This window comes from Podarcis liolepis, assembly GCF_965112155.1.
Source record: "Podarcis liolepis genome assembly, chromosome: 16".
NCBI classification, from domain to species: Eukaryota; Metazoa; Chordata; class Lepidosauria; order Squamata; family Lacertidae; genus Podarcis; species Podarcis liolepis.
This window is the reverse complement of record NC_139567.1, coordinates 39165008-39186934: the sequence shown is the minus strand read 5'-3', so window position 1 is coordinate 39186934 and position 21927 is coordinate 39165008. Positions and strand designations below refer to the sequence as shown.

At 46.9% G+C, this 21927-nt stretch overlaps 2 protein-coding genes across 13 annotated transcripts in view; one reads left to right on the top strand and one right to left on the bottom strand.

Moving 5' to 3' along the window:
• Positions 1-3004, bottom strand: part of MYO19 (myosin XIX) — a 39771-nt gene extending 36767 nt beyond the window's left edge. The window contains exons 1-2 of the mRNA XM_083479817.1: positions 2413-3004; positions 7-107 (exon numbers count right to left, since the gene is read on the bottom strand). The gene's annotated coding sequence lies outside the window, so the exon portion shown is untranslated. The remainder of the gene's footprint in view (positions 1-6; positions 108-2412) is intronic.
• A 1094-nt stretch (positions 3005-4098) lies between these two features.
• Positions 4099-21927, top strand: part of GGNBP2 (gametogenetin binding protein 2) — a 31522-nt gene continuing 13693 nt past the window's right edge. For 4 of the 12 annotated variants that reach the window (XM_083479881.1, XM_083479880.1, XM_083479875.1 and 1 more), the window contains exons 1-5: positions 4099-4241; positions 7503-7640; positions 18362-18442; positions 19980-20233; positions 20515-20613. In XM_083479881.1, the coding sequence (XP_083336007.1) occupies positions 4191-4241; positions 7503-7640; positions 18362-18442; positions 19980-20233; positions 20515-20613 (623 nt within the window). In that variant the 5' untranslated portion in view covers positions 4099-4190. Of the gene's footprint in view, positions 4477-4524; positions 4730-7502; positions 7641-18361; positions 18443-19979; positions 20234-20514; positions 20614-21927 lie in introns of those variants that run through there. The other 8 variants (XM_083479876.1, XM_083479874.1, XM_083479877.1 and 5 more) reach the window with 7 other exon arrangements.

Genomic DNA, 21927 nt, shown 5'->3' with positions numbered 1-21927 from the left:
ACCTACCTAATCCACATGTTCCAAAACAATACACAAAGCAAAACACAGCGATCTTTTGAAATTTGCACTTCTCTGAATTTTGCAATGCAGTTCTCCAGCAAAGTAATCTGTAGAAAAGGAAATATATTAGGGTCAAGTGTGTCTAAAAATGCATGTATGAAGATAGAATAGAAAAATGCATTATATTAGGGGAAGCTACTTTGCAAAAAGCACAAGAGGCAAAATTGTATACAATATTTTTATAGTATAGAGGAATTTTAATTAAAAGCCTGATATTTCATGAGGCTTAAAAATAATCACAAACTGATGTGGAGAGCTGAACTTAAATTTGGAAAACTGAAAGAAACCAAACTTGGCAGATTTATCGATTGATAACAAAGAACTGGACACCCTTTGAAATATTGGATGTCATCCATCACAGGCCAGTACATCAAGCCATCATTCCCAGCCTGGTGCAACAGAATTGAAGACTCCCATGTTGATTCTATTTTGGGATTCTGGGAACTGCCCATTGGCCATCATAAACTGGAGAGTTTGCCATTGGCTAGAGGGAAACAATTTTCAGCCAGTAAATCTCTGGCATGCAAATAAATAAAACTTACTGGCTCTCATTTCTGATGTCACAGGCTCAACAATAAGCAATTCACAGTGGAACCATCGCCAGCAACAATAATTATGGGATAGACAGTCATTTTCCATTGCAATAAAGTAAGCCATTCTATGCTGAATGAGTGACAATTAACTGGCTATATTGTCCATAATTAAACACATAACTGTTCCTGGCCAGGGGAGATAGTGGCCATAAGCTTGTTAGTACACTGTATGTTTGTGAGGTACAGTATGTATCGTAGTTCTTCTCTAATCCCTTTTTTGAACAACTTAACAATTTTGTGACCAAATCACTGCACATAGGAAGCTGCCATATGAAGAGTCAAACCATTGGTCCATCTATCTCAATATTGTCTACATTGACTGGCAGCAGCTTTCCAGGGCTTCAGGCAGCAGTCTCTGCCTGCCCTACCTGGAGATATTGAGGACTGAACCTGAAGCCTGTATTAAAAGCAGAAACACCCTACTGCTCTTCCCTGAAAAAAATGGAGACTAGAGTCCTCAATGGTTCTGAATGAAGGGCTGATTTGATACAGGAAGCTGCCATATGCAGACTTAGACACATTGGCCTATCTAGCTCAGTGCTGATTACACTGACTAGCAGCTGCTCTTCAGGGTTTCTGACAGGACCTGGAGATACTGGGGACTGAACCAGAGACCGTCTGCATGCAAAGCAGGTGCTCTGCCACGGAGCTCTGAGTGTTCGTTAGATTTTTGGACTGTGTGAGCTCTATCACTGCAATCTTATGGATGGTGATTCCCAGGCAATTATGGGATTGCAACCTAAGCCACTTATGAAGCTCTTGCCTGTCCATCAAATGGTTGCCTAAATGAAGAGGGTGACTTGCTGGCACATACTGGTAGTTCCTGTTGCAGTGGCAAAATTCCTAAGCAGAATGTGTAAGAAGTTGTATGTTGAGATCCACATATGGGCAACAGCTCACATATGGGCCAGATGAGCTGTCAAATGTGGCAGTGTTGTAAACAAAAATCTGCCCTTTTCCCTTATGGGGTATCTAAGAGCTCATATAGAGTCCTTACATAGGTTCCCTATTGTTAGGAGAGAATAACAGAGGCCAACCAGAGAATATTGAGAAGCAAAGCAGCTAGTAAGCTTGATCTTTATTGATCTGTTGCAACGCGGTGCTCCCCTCACCCGCAGGAGAGGAGGAGGGACCCAGAAAATTGGCGTGCAAGGCCTTATAAAGACTTTTGAAATTGCCACCCTGTAGATCAAGACCACCCCCAGAAACATCATGCATACATCACAGAAGGGGTGTAACCTAAGACCACCCCTCAGATACATCACACCTACATCACAGAAAAGGCGGTCTTAAAACAAAAAATTGAATATTGTTTTTCTTCTGTCCTTGTTTATCTCCTGTCTGGCAGGTAACTTGATTGGATTGCCTGGGGAGCCTGGCCAGTCCTTTGTAATGATAAATACTTAGTTCCTGGGCCATATCACAGGCTCACACCCTATTCATATCTTAAATGTGCCCTTAAGACAGGATTTGTGAGGAAACAGACAATGGGGAGGCTTTTTCACTTTGACCTTGCAGAGAAAACATTTGCTCAGTTTAGGAATCAAAATGGCTTCAAGTCGGCCTTCCTGTGCTGATTATATACATGCGGTTATGAACATTACCATATATCTAAGACCTCAAAATTCCTATCACAGCAGGAACCTATGAGCCAATGGCCAGGTAAATGCAGCAATGTGCAGGACAATCCAGTTCTATGTACACGTAGATCCTGTGCCTTACTGTGGTATTTCAGAGGTGGGGGCATTCCCATACCTACCTGGGGATTGAACCTGGGCCATTTTGCATGCTGAGCAGATGCTGTACAGTGATACCTCGGGTTACATACGCTTCAGGTTACATACGCTTCAGGTTACAGACTCCGCTAACCCAGAAATATTACCTCGGGTTAAGAACTTTGCTTCAGGATGAGAACAGAAATCGTGCTCTGGTGATGCAGCGGCAGCAGGAAGCCCCATTAGCTAAAGTGGTGCTTCAGGTTAAGAAGAGTTTCAGGTTAAGAATGGACCTCCAGAACGAATTAAGTACTTAACCCGAGGTACCACTATACCGCTGAGCTGCTACGATACTTTCTCAGGACACTGGAGGGCCCTCGTTGAATGTCCAGTTGGCATCTTTGGCGCTGCTGTCCAAGTTCTCTGTGGAAGGCAGAGATTATCTGGTTAGTTGACATGATTGCTCTTTAAACACCCTTTTTTCTCTCACGCGAGCCTGATCAGCTCCTTAGTGTTCTCTGCTTCCCATGCACAAAAGCTTATTATGCTGCAGGTTTTGAAAGAGAAAAAGTTTCATCCCTTTTTTAAATGCTGGGAAACCCAACCAGATGGGCGGGGAATAAATATTATTATTATTATTATTATTATTATTATTATTATTATTATTATTACCACAGGATGATTATTCCGCCACCCTTTGCTTTGAGGTCTGTGGAAGAGGCCCTGTGAGTTGCAGGCACCAAGTACGGCATAGTCAATGGCCAGGGATGATGGGTGTTGTAGTCCACAACCTGGAGGGCCATGGATTCCCCATCCCTGATTTATATTATGTGGGGCTTCAAAGCATTTTGCCCTCACAGCATCCTCGCAAGGGAGGTTAGGCTGAGAGCTGCAGCTGCCCAGATAGCTTTGTGGGCCGAGCAGGGATTTACACCATTTTCGTTTCCACAACCCTGTAATCCAAGGGAGACTGGCGTAATAGGTTCCTCAGTGAGCTTTGGGTCTGGGTTCCATCGTCACAGCCTTGCAAGGCGGGCTGGTCTGAGAGCGGCTGGCTCAAGGCCACCATCAGCCAAAGAGCTTCCTGCTGCCGAGTTCGACTTCAAACCATTTTTGTCCTCTTGCACAACCCTGCGCAATAGGTCAGCCTGAGAGATTGTGAGTGGCAACACCCGTCACCCGTGAGCTTAATGGCCGAACCATTTCGGCCTCCCAAAAACCCTGTAAAGCACTCTAAGCTGACTCATCCTCCTCAGGGTGGCCATTTGAACCCAGGTCTTCCTAGTCCTATTTCACCACACTATATTATTATTATTATTATTATTATTATTATTATTATTATTATTATTATTATTATTATTATTATTTCTCCACGGTGGTGTACATGGTTCTCCCCTCCACCATTTTTTCCTTGCACAACAACCCGGCCAGGTAGGTGAGGCTGAGGGGACAGACTAAAACCATGACAGAAACCTTTACTGTATTGGGTTTTGAGAGTGAGTTTTTACTGACTGGCTTCTGTGGAGTGGAAAAAGCAAAAACTGGGCCCTCGTCACGTTTGGAGGTTTTGGGGGCGAACTGAGGGCAAAATGGCTCTCCTTTTCCCCGCGCGCGAACTATTTCGCCAGGCGGAGGGAGCCGTTTATTGATCACGTGGCCTTTCACCTCCTTCTCCCGGCGTTCTCAGCGGAGGCTATTTGTGACAAGCGGAGGAGGAGGAAGAGGGATGGGCTTCTTGATATAGATCTATGTTTTCTCCCTCCTTCCCCCCTCCCTCCCCCCGTCTCTCTCTCTCTCATAACGCCTTTCTTTCTACTCGCGCATGCGCGAGAAGCCGCCAGACGGATCCTTCCCTGTTTCTCTTTCTCTAGGGGTGAGGGAAGCGCGCCGTCCTCTCCCCTCCCCTCAGCTGCGTGACGAGGAGCGCGAGGCGGAGGAAGGATTTAAAATACGGGGTGGGGAGAGAGGAAAGGGGCGGAGCGTACATAATACAACGCCGAGAGAGAGCCATGGTGGGCGGAGCCAAAGGGCGGGCGAAACGGCCGTGCGCTGAAGTAGGGAGGGGAGGAGGAGGAGGAGCTCGGCCAAGCAGTTAATCTGAGAGGAAGGTGGTGGCGGAGGGGGGGGAAGTGGGCGGGGTTAGGGAGTGAGGGGGCGGGTCAGGCCGAGCGGTTGGTTGGGGGCGGCGGGTGGGGAAGGAAGGGAGGGAGGGCTGGCCGGCCTTTTTCCCTGCCTCTCGCGAGAGGAGGAGGAGCTAAAGCCGGACGAGGAGGCCCGAGGTCTGCTGTAGCAGCGCTCCTGAAAGGGGTGGGCGAAGGAAGGGAAGAGAGACCGGCCAAAAAACTGCCCGTCCCTTTTGAGGTTTGTGCGCACATGCCAGTCTCGGCTGCGACAGGGGCAGCAGAGCCTCAGCCAATAGCAAAAGTGGGCTGGGGGTGGGAGGCATGGTAAATTTGCATATAGGTGTGGAGCCCGTCAAGGAAATTTGGAGAGGGGGCATTTGATTTTTTCTCTCCCTTACACCTTAGTTAGCCCCCTCCTCATTTATTCCCTTCTTGGCAGGATTAATTCTTCCTGTAGATTTATTTCCTTTCTACTCCCCCCCCCCAAAGGTACTCCAGAATCTCTTTTAGGGGTTAAGCCTTGAGATCGTGAAGGATAGACCTTTTTTTGTTGTTGCTTTAATTATTTCCTTCTAACGTCTTCAGGGTGCATGGCGGTTTGCAAGCTGCAGAGCAACAGGTCCTTGCCCCGAGGTGTTTGCATTTGGAAAGATTTTTTTTAAAAAAATCGACATCAGAGGGAGTGGGTGAAAGTGGCTTTAAGGAGGTTGAAGGGGCCGAGGCAGAAAAGCAGAAAAGGGAGTTGGCTGATAGGATGAACGCCACTCTTTCTCCCTTATTAAGGGAAGTCTCCCCCGCAGTTGGTTTGACGGGATGAGGGTGAAGATAAGGAGGATTTATTCAAATGTGATGGTGGGAAGGAGACGTCGTTTTAAAATTTGGCACGTTGGATGGGTGCATAGATGTGCATACGTCTATATGTGCATGAAGCTTGTGGATAACTGTAGAATGGCAGCAATTCTGCCCCACCCCAAAGAACACCCATCTTTTTCTGATTCCGCCTTTTTTATTTACATGCCTGCAGTGGTTGGTATCACAGAAACGCCTGTGCAAGCTTGAGTGGGAGCTTCAGTCAATCCTGGTGCCTTGATTAACATATCTGTATGTGGCATTTGCATAGCACAGGTTTTCATTAGGTGTTGGTTTGAACCCTCTTGTAGATTTTAATTGTAGGTTTTAAAATGCTATGTGTGACAAGGGCTTGACTGTGTACCTGAGGCAGGCTATTTATTTGTAAAGAGGAATTATTCCTTGCATTGGGTGAGCAGTTTAAACCTGCATATTTCTTAGCTGGAAAACTGCTGCTAGTTAGTGTACAGTTCTGGGCTAGATGGGCCCTCAGTCTGACTCTGTATAAGGCAACTTTTTGTATTGTGGCAGTCCTGGTCACAGTATTTCACTGTATCATTTTTGAAGGTGGCATAGGGCTAAGGAGCATATGCATTCTTGGGGTTGTAGCTAAAGCTAGTCCTACTCAGAGTAGACCCATCACAGATAACATACAGAACAAACTAGGGTTTGTTAATTTAAATGGGTCTAACTCAGTAAAACTGAGTTTTATGCAACCCTTGGTCTTGAGGTAGTATGTCTCTAAATCAGTGTTTCTAAAACTTGGGTTCCCAGCTGTTGTTGGACTACAACTCCCATCTTCCCTGGCCAGTGGTCATACAAATCCTCAAATTACGGTATTTGAGGGTTTTTCCTGTGTTCTCCTTTGGCTCAGTGAATTTGGGCTGATGGAAGAGGTCTCTGCTCCCTTGCTAGGAGCCATAAGCATCACAGGAAATAAGTTTTAGGAACATACTTGCAAACGAAGGCTAACTGTTCTTTGATAAACTTCCTCTTTGTACCTAGTGTGTCCACTGCTCTGGCTTTTAACAGCCAAGCCTTTTGGAAGGTGCCATTCTGTGTGTTGCGATTCAGCCCTTTGTTATTTACTACTGTTACTAAGGGTGATCTGCAGTGTGGAAGAGCATCAGGGAGCCTGCAAGCTCCCTCTTTCCTAGTCGAGCCAGTGATAAAATGAAGGTTACTGAAATAATGGGTGCCTGTTTTCTTGTGCTGGGACCTTTGTGGAAGAAGGGCATCCCTTGCTCATTACAAAAATAAAGCCTCACAATGCTATTGCAAAAGTTTTAAGGTTTAAGAGATATGACTAACTTGGTTCCGTTAAATAGCTTTATTTTGTTGGATTCAACATATATTTATTTATTTCAGCTATTTATATACTGCTTACTCCTCAAAGCATCTTGAGGGGTATACAGTGATTTTTACAGAAATATACACTGTGTGTGTGTGTGTGTGTGTGTGTGTGTAATATAATAATATTTTAATTGATCAATTGTACATACTGCATTTTTGCTGTATATTTCTTTTGTAATAGCATTAACGTTGTTCACTGCTTTGTAGGCTTTTCTAATGCAAGCCCTCCTTGGCTTTGAGCCATTGAAAATAATGGACAATGCTAACTTGGGTTGATTAATTTCAGTGGGTGTGCTCTTGAGTAAAAAGTGGCTGGATACAACATCACAAACAAATTATGCCATACCAAAATTAATAAAAACAGGAGAAGGGAGTAAATACACCTACTCTTTCTCTGAGCTACACTTTGATGTTTTTGTCCCCCCAGTGACACCCCCCCCCCCGCAAACTCCAATATCCCACTTTTGGTGTCGTTTTCTGGCTTAGCAGTATTAATGAGCTCTTAGATTTTCCAGAAATTCCTAGACCTAACAGTTCACTGGCTGTAAGGATAGAAAACAGAAGCCCCTTTTTTGGGGGGGTGAATCTAGGGTAAACCTCTGTCAAGTGTCCTCTTCTTCCTCCCCCTGCCCCCCTGCCCCACTGCCCCAAGCGGCCTTTGCATTTAATTGGGGGCACTCTCATTCAGAGGATCTCCCCATGCCGAATCATCCAATGCGGCAAGGCAGGCTGAGTTTCCCTCTTGTGGTGAAAGTGCGGTGGCGAAACCAGAGCTTGCATTTACTTGCCTGGGGTTTGGCTGTTTTCAGGCTAGGAGCTGGGAGGAAGAAGCAAGAGTAGCGGCGTCGGCAGAGATGGCGCGGCTGGTGGCAGTTTGCAGGGACGGCGAGGAAGAATTCCCCTTCGAGAGGCGACAGATCCCCCTCTACATCGATGACACCCTGACGGTAAGCGGCGGTTGGGCAAGTTGGGCTGTGCGCTGGGTGCACGGAGGAATTGCAACATACCGAGGCAGTATTTTGCAATGCCTAGGCGAGTGAGCTCTCTCTCTCTCTCGCACCCCCCTCCCGCTCCACTCCACCGCCCTCCCCGGGCTCTAGAAAGGCCTCAGCCCCGCCTTGGAGTCCTCCCAGGACAGTAATTGGTGCGCTTTGCTGCACACACTGTTGCATCAATTGTGCACAGTGCGCTTTCCCCCTTAACCATGTCTCTGACACACGCGCATGCAGGGGAAAGGGGGGGGGGAGAGCCACACTCGCATACAGACGGCCTAACCAGAAGATAGTCGTAGCCATTTTGGAACCTAGGTGTCTGCAAAGAAGCGGGAGGCCTCTGGTGGTTTTGCCTGACGCCTGAAAGGCGAAAAGGTTTCTGTGCTTCTTACATGACCTATTAGCTGTCTTGTCACTCAGGCTATCTCCGTCCCAAAATCAGTTCGTGAACTTTCCAGGATTCGGTTGCAGTGGCCGTGCTCCGTGCAGCTGTGTGGCTTGAGGTTTTGTGTGTGTAGCTATTGTGTGGTGTTCTTTAAAAAACAACAATGCACCGTACAGCTGAAAAGGATTTCCTCCTAGCATTACTCTTCCTCTTATTTTTTGCATTTGTATCCCACCTTTCTCTCCGAAGAGCTTGAGGTGGCATGCACAGTTCCCTCTCTCCTCATTTAACCCCCACAATAACCCTGTGAGGTGGGTTAGCTAACCCAAGGTGGTCCAGTGAGCTTCATGGCCAAGTAGAGATTTGAACCTTGGCCCCGCAGGTCCTAACCTCTGCACTGCACTGGCTCTTGAAATGGTGCAAGAAGCATTTTGGATATATTACTCATATTTATGTAAGGAGCTTAGTGACCTGGCATGCATTTCAGGACAGTTTGGGGGAGAGGAAGTGGTATGAGATGATCCAAATTCTATGACAGTAAAAACTAGAGCTCCCACCTCCAGAGAGGAAATGTCTGTCTTATTCTGCAGCCTTTGATTTGATATCCCAAAGATGGACGTGTGTCTGGCACTTGGGGCCTGACGCTTGGATTATCCACTGTCAGAGGGAGGTTTGGTTAGGAAAGACCAAACTCTCCCACCATATTCTCAGTGCCAAATACAGACTACTTGTGATTATGGGAGTCTTGATTTTTGAGTAAGCTGAAATCAGCTTCCAAAAAATTGTAAGCTTCTAAAAGATGCTCAGGCTCTGATTTTGGTGAACCTCCATCAAGAGGAAGTTACCCAGGAAAAGGAAATTGCTGGGCAGCTTCTAAGATTACAACTCAGCATCCCATGGCGGTCCCTGGTGATGTGGTTTAAGAATGTAGGAGGAGCCCTGCTGAGTCAGGCCAATGGCCCGTCTTGTCCAGCATGCTGTTCAAACCAGATAACCACACGCAGGACCTGAGTGGAACAACACTACTCTCCCACCTGTGATTCCCAGCAGCTTTTATTCTGGACCTGGCATGCTGGAGAGAGCACCAAGCCATTGTGGCTTAATAGCCTTCTGCTCCATGATGCCACTATCCTTTGGCACTCTCTGAGCCGAGTCCTCTTTCCTGGTCTTACCTGGACAACTGGGCGGCACCTTTTAATAGCAAATTTTCATGCCTCTTAAGCCATTGTGCGTGTCATGCTGAAATTCCCTCTTCTACACCACTGCTGCGAGATTGTAGCTGTGTCCTCATACACATCTCTCCCCCCCCCCATAAGAAGCAGATGTGCCCGCAGCCTGGACCTCACTGGGGCCTCATTCTGCACAGGGAGCTTCCTTCCTCTTCCCGTATGCAGATTATGTCATAATATGTTTGGATCCGGTAGTTCATCCACTCGCAGCAGCCAGGCTTAATGGAGTGATGATTACTCTAAGGCTATGTACAGTGGTACCTCGGGTTAAGTACTTAATTCGTTCTGGAGATCTGTTCTTAACCTGAAACTGTTCTTAACCTGAAGCACCACTTTAGCTAATGGGGCCTCCTGCTGCCGCCACGCCGCCAAAGCATGATTTCTGTTCTCATCCTGAAGCAAAGTTCTTAACCTGAAGCACTATTTCTGGGTTAGCGGAGTCTGTAACCTGAAGCGTCTGTAACCTGAGGTACCACTGTATACGCTACACCTTTAACATTCTTTCCCTCAAAGAATTCTGGGCATTCTAGTGCACCCCTCCCCGGGTTACAGTGCCCAGCAGCCCTTAACAAACTATGGTGCCCCTAATTATTTGAGGAAAAGAACGGTCTTCAAACAGGCTTTAGAGACATAGCATGTACAGTGGTACTTCTGGTTACGAACTTAATTCGTTCTGGAGGTCCGCTCTTAAGCTGAAACCTGAAATCCTGAGGCACGCTTTCGCTAATGGGGCCTCCCGCTGCGCACGCACCTCTGGCGTGCGATTTTGGTTCGCATCCTGGGGCAAAGTTTGCAACCAGGAGCAGCTACTTCCGGGTTAGTGGAGTTCGTAACCCGAAGCGTTCATAACCCGAAGCGTTCATAAATAGAGGTACCACTGTATACAGCCTTACAAAGCTGCAATCCTAAACACCCTTAATTGGGTAGGGCATAAGACCCCATTAGACACAGTCAGTGTTAGAAATTAGCCAGGCGTCAAGTGTGTTTTGCTACTGGCATGGGTCCAGTTGCCACTACATGGAGATTTCTGGGCGACCACAGTTGAAAAACCTCAGCCTTAGTCCATAGTTAATGCCATTTCCGTTTCCACAGTATGTGTTTCTCCATCTTGGATACTGGGACAAGTGAACTGTTGTAAGAGCAAGCTACAGTCAAGCAATGTAGTTGAGACCATAGAAGCATAGAATTGTAGCGTTGTAAGGTACCCCTGGGGGTCCTCTAGTCCACCCCTGGGCAAATAAACATTCCATTGTGGCAACCGTAACCTAGTTTTAAAGTGCCTTTTGGCACCTAGCTTATATATCAGAATTTCTAACACTGGACACAGTGGCATATTTAACTTCCCAGCAAAAAATGGCTAGGATTTCACTTACAGATAGGTAGCCGTGTTGGTCTGCCATAGTCAAAATAAAAAAAATCCTTCCAGTAGCACCTTAAAGACCAACTAAGTTAGTTCTTGGTATGAGCTTTCGTGTGCATGCAGTGTATCTGAAGAAGTGTGCATGCACACGAAAGCTCATACCAAGAACTAACTTAGTTGGTCTTTAAGGTGCTACTGGAAGGATTTTTTTTATTAGGATTTCACTGTACTTTAATAACTCTTTGAGATGTCAAACATCTCAAAAGGTGCTGAAATGGGTCACTGTGTGTCCTGCAATGTGGTCACCAGTTGCAGGCCTTAGATTTGGGGACTCGGCGCTACAGCTAGGTGTCTGCTGTAGCCCCAAGCTCAGGTGAGGCTTGTTACATTTTGGTGGAAGGATTTGTATGAGATGAACCATTTTACCTGGTTCCTGCTGAACTGACAGCCGCCTCTTGATCTAAGAACTCTCTTACATTTGAGACTTCAAAGCTTGGTCTAAAACACCCACTGAGCCCCAAGCTGGGGACACCCTGATGAATGTGACACTTCAGAAGATGGCTGTGAAAGCTTCCCTCTTGTTCTGCTGCCTCTGTGCCTCCAGCTTCTCCCTGACCAAAGCAGCCTTCCCACAGCTGCCTGGACTTGGACCGTGGCAGCTGTGCAAATCCATACTATTTGCCACATTCCAAATATATTTGGTAGTTGTCAACGCGTGCCAGGATTGATTTGTGGCCCACTGGAAACATGAGCAGAGCAGGATGTGTGTGTGGCGGGGGGAACACACTTCTCCTCCAGGTTGCAAAACGTTGTTGCCTGGTCACCTGGAGGTGCTGCTTGGGTGCCCTAGGTGAGTAGCAGCTTGCAAGCCTGCTAGAATTGTGGGCAGGGAGGGAGAGAGAGCTGGTGCCAGTCGATGTAGACCAGAAGCATCGCGCACCAGGTATTTTGGACTGCAGCTCCCATAATCCCTGACTGTAGGGCATGTTGGCTGGGACTGATGGGAGTTGTAGTTCAGCAACATCTGGAAGGCTCTCCCAATACCTGATAACCTGGATATGCCAGGATTTGAACTTGGGGCTGCTCTGCTGCTGAGCTGTGTCCTCTTCCCTTTGCATGAGTTTCTGTGTCAAGGCGAATATCCTTTCCTTTGATATAGTGGTGATTGGTTACCGTAGTGCTGGGCTAGTCCCCTTCCCTCATGACGCACCCTCTATGCAGTCTTAGAAATTAGCCAGGGGCCAGGTGCGTTTTGCGACTGGCGCAGGTCCAATTGCGACCACATGGAGATCTCTAGATGCCAGGTTGGCGACCAACATTTCCATCTAACTGGCCCCTCCAGCTTTCTTAAGCAGGTAAACAGGAGAGCTTATTTATCGCATTTATACCGCACCTTTTCCTCCAAGCAGTACATGGTTTGGCTTCCTCATCTGTTAATCCCTGCGTCAACCCTGTTAGGTAGGTTAAGAGGCTCTAACTGGCCCTAGGTCACTCAGTGAGCTTCATGACTGAGGGGATTTGAACCCTGATCTCCCAGGTCCTGGTCAGACACTAACACTGGCTTCCTAGAGCACTTCTGTTATGGGTCAGCTCTGTAAATTAAGTAGGCAAATAAGTATGGGGAAAGCCAAAAGTCACTTATAGAAGGATCTGAAATATTTTCCTTGAAGCTTGAATTTGTATTATTTGATGTGTTGGTGTGTTGTAAACCACTGCTCTGGTTCGCCAGAAGCAGCTTAGTCATGCTGGCCACACGATCGGGAAAAACTGTCTGCGGACAAACACCGGCTCCCTCGGCCAGTAAAGCGAGATGAGCACCGCAACCCCAGAGTCGTTTGCGACTGGACCTAACTGTCAGGGGTCCCTTTACCTTTACCTTTAAACCGCTTGAGGTTTTTTCTTTAAAATATAAAGCAGGGTAAAGGTAAAGGAGGCAGTGGAAGACAGGCGTGCTCTGGTCCATGGGGTCACGAAGAGTCGGACACGACTAAACAACAACAAAGGTAAAGGTACCCCTGACTGTTAGGTCCATTCGTGGACGACTCGGGTTGCGCGCTCATCTCACTCTATAGGCTGAGGGAGCCAGCGTTTCTCCACAGACAGCTTCGGGGTCATGTGGCCAGCATGACTACGCCTCTTCTGGCGAACCAGAGCAGCGCACGGAAACGCTAGTATAGCACGGGAAGCTAGTATAGAAGTGAAATCAATAATAATAATAATAGTAATAAAATAAAGAAATAAATAAATATTGTTGGAAAAAAGGCACCTAGGCATTCCATTGTGGCTACTGTTATCTAGGTTTAAGGTGGCATTTGGCAATTAGCTTATATACCTGAGTTTCTAACACTGTCTGTTTGGAAGAGCTGTCCCCACCTACTTTTAAATAATTCTGTACTGTACGTTGCATAGGGCTAAAGAAAGGGTTAAGCAGATGTTTTAGAAAAGCTCCCATCATTCCTGGCCCATAGCCACATTGGCTGGGGCTGAGTTGGGAACCCCCAACAACATCTGGGTGCTGGTGGTAACAGGTTCCCCAACCGCAAAGTTTAAAGGACAGAAAAGATCCTTGCAAATATCAAAGGAGTCTGTGTTTGTGCTCATAAGGCAGTGGGAATGTTGGATTGGACCAAAGTTCACTCCTTTGCCTTCTGGGAGCATGAGTCATTCTTCTCTTCTCAGTGACCTCTGACCTTCTGAAGGATCAAGGCTGCCACTTGCAAGATAAGGTTTTCTGTGGTTGGCTTCGAAGATCTGGGGTGGAGTTGGGGGTTGGTAAGGTGTGCTCCTCGCACACCATAAATTCGCACACCTCGAAACCATAAATTCATTGTGGGAATTTCTTCCCCTTGCCCTCCAAACACTGAGTGGCTTTCCACATAAGCCAGATATACAATAAACACACAAGCAGTGAATCTAGAGAGTAGTAGAAAAACAGCAATATATATATTTATTTTATTTTAAGAAACCAGATTAGATGAGAAGCTTTGGGGACATAAAATGGTCTTTGACTTTGTGATGAAAAATGAAACCAAATAGGGAGAAGCAAATCTCTCCATTTCAGTTTCTTCTTCTTCCAGTCTTAAATTCAGCTCTCCAGAATTCCACATCAGTTTGAGGTGGTTGTTTTTTTTAAGATCTTCATGAAAATTACTATGAAAATTCTTCAACGTTTGCATCTGAATTTCTAATGCACATGTCTTCGTATGCAACTTTGCTGAATATTCCCATTTTTGCAAGCCGTTTCCCCCCCCAATACAATGTATTTTTGTACATTAATTTCACTAATATGTGCTTTTAAAAATGTACAGCTGACCTACTATATGCATTTTTGTGCATATGACTTGGTTGGGGAACTGCATTGCAAAATTTGGTGAAGTGGGAAGTTGTGGTTGATAGCTGAGTTGGTGCAAATTAGGTAGCGTCTCATTTAGATTCAAACCAGGTCGAATTTATCTCCCATCCCCTCAAGGTAGGCATCCGGGGGGGGGGGGGATCTCCTTTGGAAGGTTGTTCCAACATCAAGGTGCCACTACTGAAATGGTTCTTCTCCCAGTTAACCACCCAGTGCACTTCAGATGACAGTGGCACCACAGAGAGGAGAAGGCAATGAAAGTAGGATACTCTAGTCCAGTTTGCTGCGTGTGTGCCCAAGGGGCCTCTGCTGCTCCTTCTAATTTGGACCTGGGATATTGGTTTGGTTTTGCTCCCATGAAACCACATTGCAGAACAAACCTTTACTTATAGATCATGGTTTGTTAAGAGCAGATCAAACCACAGCCCTTGGTTCAGGCAGGTTGCTAAGTTGGAAATTGGGTCCCAGTGTGAATGGGGAGGATGAAGTGGCCGCAGTTTTGCTTCGAGAGCCAGTGTGGTGTAGTGGTTAAGAGCGGTAGTCTCGTAATCTGGGGAACCGGGTTCGCGTCTCCGCTCCTCCACATGCAGCTGCTGGGTGACCTTGGGCCAGTCACACTTCTCTGAAGTCTCTCAGCCCCACTCACCTCACAGAGTGTTTGTTGTGGGGGAGGAAGGGAAAGGAGAATGTTAGCCACTTTGAGACTCCTTAAAGGGAGTGAAAGGCAGGATATCAAATCCAAACAACTCTTCTTCTTCTTCTTCTTCTTCTTCTTCTTCTTCTTCTTCTTCTTCTTCTTCTTCTCAGTAAACCATGGTTTGCGGCTTACTGTGATGTGTGAACTTTGAGCGAAATAACTTGGGGTGCTGTGAAATCCAGAAGGACAAATGCTAAGAATATTTTTGCATGCTAATAATTGAGGCAGGGCTGTTTCGGATGTGGGCATGTGCTGTAGTGGCATGAAACCGTGCAGGGTGGTAATTAAAAGTGATATTTCATAGGGCAGGAGCTCAGACACCAACTAGTTGTCACTGTTATGCCACAGTTGCGAAGCACATGGAATGCTGTCTGCGTAGGGTAACTTTTGGACCTCTTTGAACAACTGCCGAGCCAAAGTACACAGAGAAGAGAAAACGAAACAGAACTCATTTTTAGCTAGGCTGGTTTAACACTATCTATAGTTGCACAGAATAAAGAATTGTATAGTTGGAAGGGAACCAAGGGTCATCTAGTCCGACCCCTTGCAATGCAGGAATCACAGCTGATTAATCCCTGACAGGTGACCATCAAACCTCTCTTTAAAAACCTCCAGTGAACGGGAGCCCACCATCTTCTGAGTTAGTCCCTTCCCCTTTTGAACAGCTCTTACCATCCAAAAGTTCTTTCTAAGCTTGAATTGGAATCTCCTTTGTAGCAATCTGAATCCATTCATTTGGGTGCTCCCCTCTGGAGCAGCAGGAAACAAGCTTGCCCCATCATCCATGTGACAGCCTGTCAGATTTTTGAACGTGGCTATCGTGATTTTTGTTTGGAAAATGAAAATAACAAAAGCCAGGCCGCTTTGCTTTCACCTGTTACACCTCAAAGGGGCCACCAGACATTCCACTGAAGAGAAACGTGTTAAGGGTGTTAACTGAATTGCAGGTTTTTTATTTTTAAGTGCTCAAGCTTGAAGCTAGATCTTAACTTGGTGAAACCCCCCCCCCCTAAAAGAACCCCCACATGCACCTTAATAAAAAGCACTTTGATTCTTTCTGGTTCTCTAGTTCTGGTTCTCAAGAGCCACCTGTGCAGAACCGGCTTTGGGATGTGTGTTTTCATTAATGCCACCCCCAACCCCAGTTCAGAAGTTCCTGGGGGTTTCCTTTGAAAGGTGGTGGGGAAATGAAAGTGTGCCAGATCCATAACGCAGGCGGTGTTACCATCCAAATTAAGGCAGAAGGGGGTGGAGGGTCCTTGGAAAAGGGAGACACAGTTGTACCTTCTTTTTTCAGGACTTCTGTAGCCCAAACTTCTGATATGCGGAAGCCTTCTTCACACACTCACTGCTGGAGTAGGATGCTTCTGCACACTCTTCCAGCTTGTGTTTGCCAAGAGCTCAAAAGCGAGAGATTCTCAGGGGATGCCCGTTTCCCTGCCTCACAAGGCAGACCTGCCAGCCCTTGTTGGGTGTAGATTTACCAAGTAGGAATCAAATCCGGAAGTGTCACAAAGCGCTGTGCCAATTAGTGTAAATCCACAGGGCAGTCCTTGCTCCCAGCCGTTCCCCCCACCCTCCTCACGCAAGGCTACAGGAGTAGAAAACATTGTACCTTGGAGTCACTTGTTTTTAATTAATGCGCTCCTAAATTGGCACTTTGGGAGAATTGGCTTCTCCCCCACCATTAAGCCGTCACACGTGCGTGATTCCCGCTCTGTAATTTTGTTGCTGTAATTAAGCCGTTGGATCACTTTACTCTTGCGTGGCGTTTGGAGGCTGCTGACTACTTAGGAGTTGCACAAGCCCTTTGATAAGCAGAAGGACTGTAGCTTAGGGGGCAGAGCACCTGCTTTGCATGCAAAAGCTTCTGGGTTCAATCCCCAGCATCTCCAGGTAGGGCTAAGAAAAGACTCCCTTCCTGCAGCCCTGGAGAGCCACTGCCAGTCAGTGCTGACAGTACTGAGCTAGATGGACCAATGGTCTGTCTTGGTATAAGGCAGTTTCCATTGTTTCTGTTTAACTGGCTGGCTAAACCAGATGAGAGTAGCCGATGGGTCTCAAACCCTCGGTGAGTTAGGGACTTCCCCTGCATGCGAAGACAGGCTCTGGCTGATTGAGCGGATGAGACCAATAGTGGGTCCAACAGTCAAGACTGAAGGCAGTTTCTGCATGTGGTATAGCGGGAAGTGGGGGGCAGATGGGGCTCATCCACCTGGGAAGGTAGCCCATCTAGGAGATGAAAAACTCTGCTCCTAAATCTCCGCTGCCTCATGGGACATCTTTGGGAGAAGAAAAGGCTAAGGAGTAAACCCTCCACAAATGGAGAGCAGAGTCCTGAAGACGGTGGGATGGGACTTTGTATGCCTCCTTCTGGCAACTCCTTCAGCCAAGGTGTGTCAAACATATTGCTTTGCTTCCCTTTGAACCACATCAGCAAGGCTAAGGGGGGGTCTTATCATCTGGGCAGCCCAGGACCTCCATACATAGTGCCCAGGCTTGCACCCCAGAGAGGTCGCTTTGGTGCTACAAATGCAGCAAAAACACAGCATGACGGATCTCCACAGCCACAGCAGCTGCTGTGATTCTCCAGCAGTTTGACTTCACCCTCACAGGCACGCTCCACTATCTTTCAAGACAGACAGATGCCAGTGTCCTTAATGCTGAACCGTGAGGACTGAACCTGGTTAGGAACAAGTTGCAGCGCAATCGGAGAGCATCTGCTTTGCATGCAGAAGGTCCCACCTTCTGTCCCCAGAGTTGACAAGGCTGAGAATGTCCCCAGTCTGTAACCCTGGAGAGCTGCCTCCAGTCAGTGTAGACCAGAGTTCTTTGGGTAGGACTACACCTCCCATCATCCTTTGCCAGTGTAGCCAATGATTGGGGATGATGGAAGCTGTGGTCCGACAGCACAACATCCTGAGCTAGATGGACCAATGGGCTGACGCTGTGCAAGGCTGCTGCCTACCTTCCTAGGAGCATAAATGCTGTCCAGTGCAGCAGATCTCTCGACATGGTGTAAAAATGATTACGAGTGAGGGGAGCTGCGTTTAAAGGATCTCTTGAAAGTGGGGACCAGGGACAGATCCACATGTGTCATTTATAATGTTAAAAATGCATTGTTAAAATGTGACATCAGAGGGCGCCGCAGAGCAGCGAGCCACCGGCAATGGAAAACGGCTATTAAGCATTATAGAACATGTTTTTTAAAAGAAAACGTTTAGCAGGTCAGTGTAGATCCAGCCCAGGAGAAAGCTGGGTGTGCTTTGAAGTGCAGTAGACCCCTTCAGTTAGTGAGTTGGGATCTACCACAGGTTATGGCATGGTCCAAGATGGGTATCAACAAGAGCACTACCACCAGCCAGGTATATGGTAACATATTAGGAAATGGGTCCCCAAATGCATGTTTGGCTAAAAGGTGGGTCCTGAGTCTGATAAGACTGCTGCGATATATGGTCGGACCATGAAAATAACTTTTGCTTAAAATCAAGATCATTGCTAAATGCACTATTCCATTTCATTCTCACGTTTTGGCATTTTCACACTGCTTACAACTTTTTCTGGGTTTTTCCCCCCTGCACCCCTCTGGTGGCATCTGGCTGGGTGTGCGACACCTGGAGGCCTCACTCCCGTGTCTTCTTTTTTCCTTGCAGATGGTGATGGAGTTTCCTGATAACGTGCTTAACCTTGATGGGCATCAGAACAGTGGGGCGCAGTTAAAGCAGTTCATCCAGGTAGGTTGCTGCCATGCATCTTGAAAGCCGAGCACCAAAACGTTCCCAGTAACGTGATTGCTCTTCTAAGATTGTTTCATTTCTGTTTAAATTGTGCATTTGTTTTTTTGTTGCTTTGTTGGACAAATGCCACGGCATGTTTAGTTGCTTTGACCGCAGCAGCAGAAAAAAACCACAAAACATTTCTACTGTGATTACGATTGTTATAACCGCAACACCAAAACAAAGATTAAGAAAAGAAAAATGTTTCTTTCACAATTGCAAACTTACTGTGTTACAATCAGGGGTGTAAAAAAAATCTTAGCTTGTGCTGATATTTTTAAAAACCCTATCCATTCTTTATTTTTCTTACTTAACGTTGAATTGTCTTTAGCAGCATGTTTGTTTCTAACATTTTTTAAAAATAAGTTTAATCTCATGAAACATATCAAAACCGCATGGAATATTAGAGAGCTAAAAGTTGCTCAGTATAAGCAGAGGCCATACTTTCAGAAATTTGTTCCATCTATATCCTGCTGCTTTTGATCTTAAACAATAATTTCGACGTTAAAGCTGATTGCCATGGCTTATTTATGTAGTCACTGCATAGAGGTAATTTTTGGATTTTCCATAGTTCCATTGGGAGAGGGATTGTTTGTTAAACCCCTCTAGGAATTGTAGCTCCACGAGAGGACAGGAATTGTTGTTGTTGTTTAGTCATTTAGTCGTGTCCGACTCTTCGTGACCCCATGGACCAGAGCACGCCAGGCACTCCTGTCTTCCACTGCCTCCCACAGTTTGGTCAGGCTCATGTTTGTAGCTTCGAGAACACTGTCCAACCGTCTCGTCCTCTGTCGTCCGGACAGGAATTAGGGGTCTCCTAACAACTCTCAGTGCCTGTAACAAACTACAGTCCCCAGAATCCTTTGGGTGAAGCAACAGCTGTTTAAAGTGAGATGATACTGCTTTAAATGTATCATGTGGAGGGGGCCCATGTCTCTTTACAAAAGGTGTTTCAACTGATCACCCTTCTCTGAAACCCTTTTGCTAATGGCAGTGAGTTTTTAGCATGCAAATGAACAAAAAAAAAGCAGTTTGTGAGGCAGGAGTAAAAGATAAAAACAAACAGGTCAGTTAAATGCAGAACAATATACTGAATAAAGGCAGGATACAACAAAAAACACCTGTGCTCTTTTGTTTACTGTGGAGCCAAGGAGATACATTTTTGAAGAGAGTGCAGCTTCAGTGTATAGAGTTCTGCATTGCAGTGTAGTGGTTAGTATCAGAGGGTCCTGGCAGGCCAGGGTTCAAAATCCCCTGTTGACCATGAAGCTCAACTTGGTGACCTGGGGGTCGGTCACTCCCTCTCAGCCTGTCCTACCTCACTGGGTTGTTGTGAGGATGACAAGGAGATGCAGAAGGAACCAAAGCACGCCACCCTGAGCTGCTTGGAGGAAAGGTGGGACAATATAAATGCAATAATGAAGCAGAATAAATTTAATCAGACCTTTCCAAAAAGAGAGGAGAAGAAGAAGCTCATTTCTCTTTTTCTCCCTAGCGGCACAGCATGCTCAAGCAGCAGGACCTGAATATTGCCATGATGGTGACATCGCGCGAAGTCTTGAGTGCTCTCTCTCAGCTTGTCCCCTGCGTTGGCTGCCGCCGGAGCGTGGAGCGCCTCTTCTCTCAGCTCGTGGAGTCGGGGAATCCTGCCCTCGAACCCCTCACCGTCGGGTCCAAGGGAGTCCTCTCTGTTACTCCGAGCTGCATGAGGGATGCGAAGAAGCTCTACACGCTGTTCTACGTGCACGGGTACGCCGAAGGGGGCAGTGTGGCCGTCACTAGTTTGTGGGCTGGCTTAGGGCTGAATCATAGAATTGGCAGGAGCTGGCTCCGAGCAATGGGAGCTCACCCCGTCGCGGGGATTCGAACCGCCGACCTTCTGATCGGCAAGTCCTAGGCTCTGTGGTTTAACCCACAGTGCCACCCGCGTCCCTAATACTAATACTAATGCTAATGCTCAGCCGTAAATTAATTATGCAGCGGGCATCTGCAATATCTTCTATACCTCTCTGTGGCATTTTTTTTTAAAGGTCCAAGTTAAATGAAATGATTGATGCGATTCCGAAAAGTAAGAAGAACAAGAGGTGCCAGCTGCACTCCTTGGACACGCACAAACCCAAGCCCTTGGGGTAAGTTCTTCAGAAGCAGCAGAAGCCAGAAAGGGGGCTCTTCCACGAGCAGGAGGGGTAGCACTTTCCCAGTCAAGGGGCTTTGTAAGCTGCTGGAAGCAGGGCAGCAAGGAAGGAGGGTGGAAGAAGCAGGGCAGCTGAAATGTGCAAGGTTTAACACACATTTTAAGAAGCATGCCCATACACGGATGCTCTGTTAAAGTACCCAGAATAGTTCTGGGACATCCTAAAAGCGCGGGTATGAAAAGCAAAGCAGTGTGTCTCAATATATTGTAGCTTTATGTTGTGAACCGCTCCACGGATGGAGGGCAATAATACAAATTTAATTGATCATCCCACCAGACGGCCCACCTTCCAGCTTTTGGGTGGCAGGGTGGGGTAGAATTTAATAAATCATTATAAACCTAAGTAGAAACTGCGCCCCCCCCGGCAAATGTGACTCTAGAAAGACAAGCCTAATCTGGTAGCCTGACTTGAGCTGTTTTGCTTACAAGTCATCCGAAATGAGAGTATAAAAAGAGCTCTGCTGAATCAGAGCAAAGCCTTGGGAAGAGTCCTGCTGGGGCCCATTTGGTCCTGCATCCTGTCTCCATAGTGGCCAACCAGATGCCTCTTCCGGGAAGCCCAAAGCAGGACTTGACTGCATCAGCTCACTCCTCCCTGGTTGCGATTTCCAGCAAGTGGTACTCTGAGGCATATGGCCTGGCACAGTGGAGACAGAGCGTAGCTGCCGAGGCTGTTGCAGCAGACCTCGAATAACAGGCTCATGGAAAAGTAGGTCTTTGGTCTGCTTCAAAAGTATCTTTTATTCAAATGGGTGTGGGCTTTTGTCTCCCCACCCCACCCCAAAATACTGCTATGATGCTAGATCAGCCTCCCACAACCTGGTGCTCTCAGACTGCAGTTCCTGGTGCTGGCTGGGACAGGTGAGATTGGCAATCCCAAACTCTGTTGTCCTGGCTGGGGCTATTGGCAGCTGTCCTCCAAAACATCTGCAAGGCACCAAGTGTGTAAGGCTGCATTAGATCTTACGGTTTGCTCCTGGGTTGGAAGGAAATCATTCCATTCGATCTGGGGCTTTTAAATGAATGAGGTTCCCTTGCTTTCCCCCAGTCCCCAAGAGCTGGGGCAAACTAACAACAACAATTATTATTATTATTTTATTTATACCAGGCTCATCTGGCTGGGTTGCCCCAGCCACTCAGGGCAGTTTCGAACAGATTAAAAACATAAAACATCAAATATTGAAAACTTCGCTATACAGGGCTGCCTTCAGGTGTCTGCTAGGAGGCCATTCCACAGGACAGGCGCCCC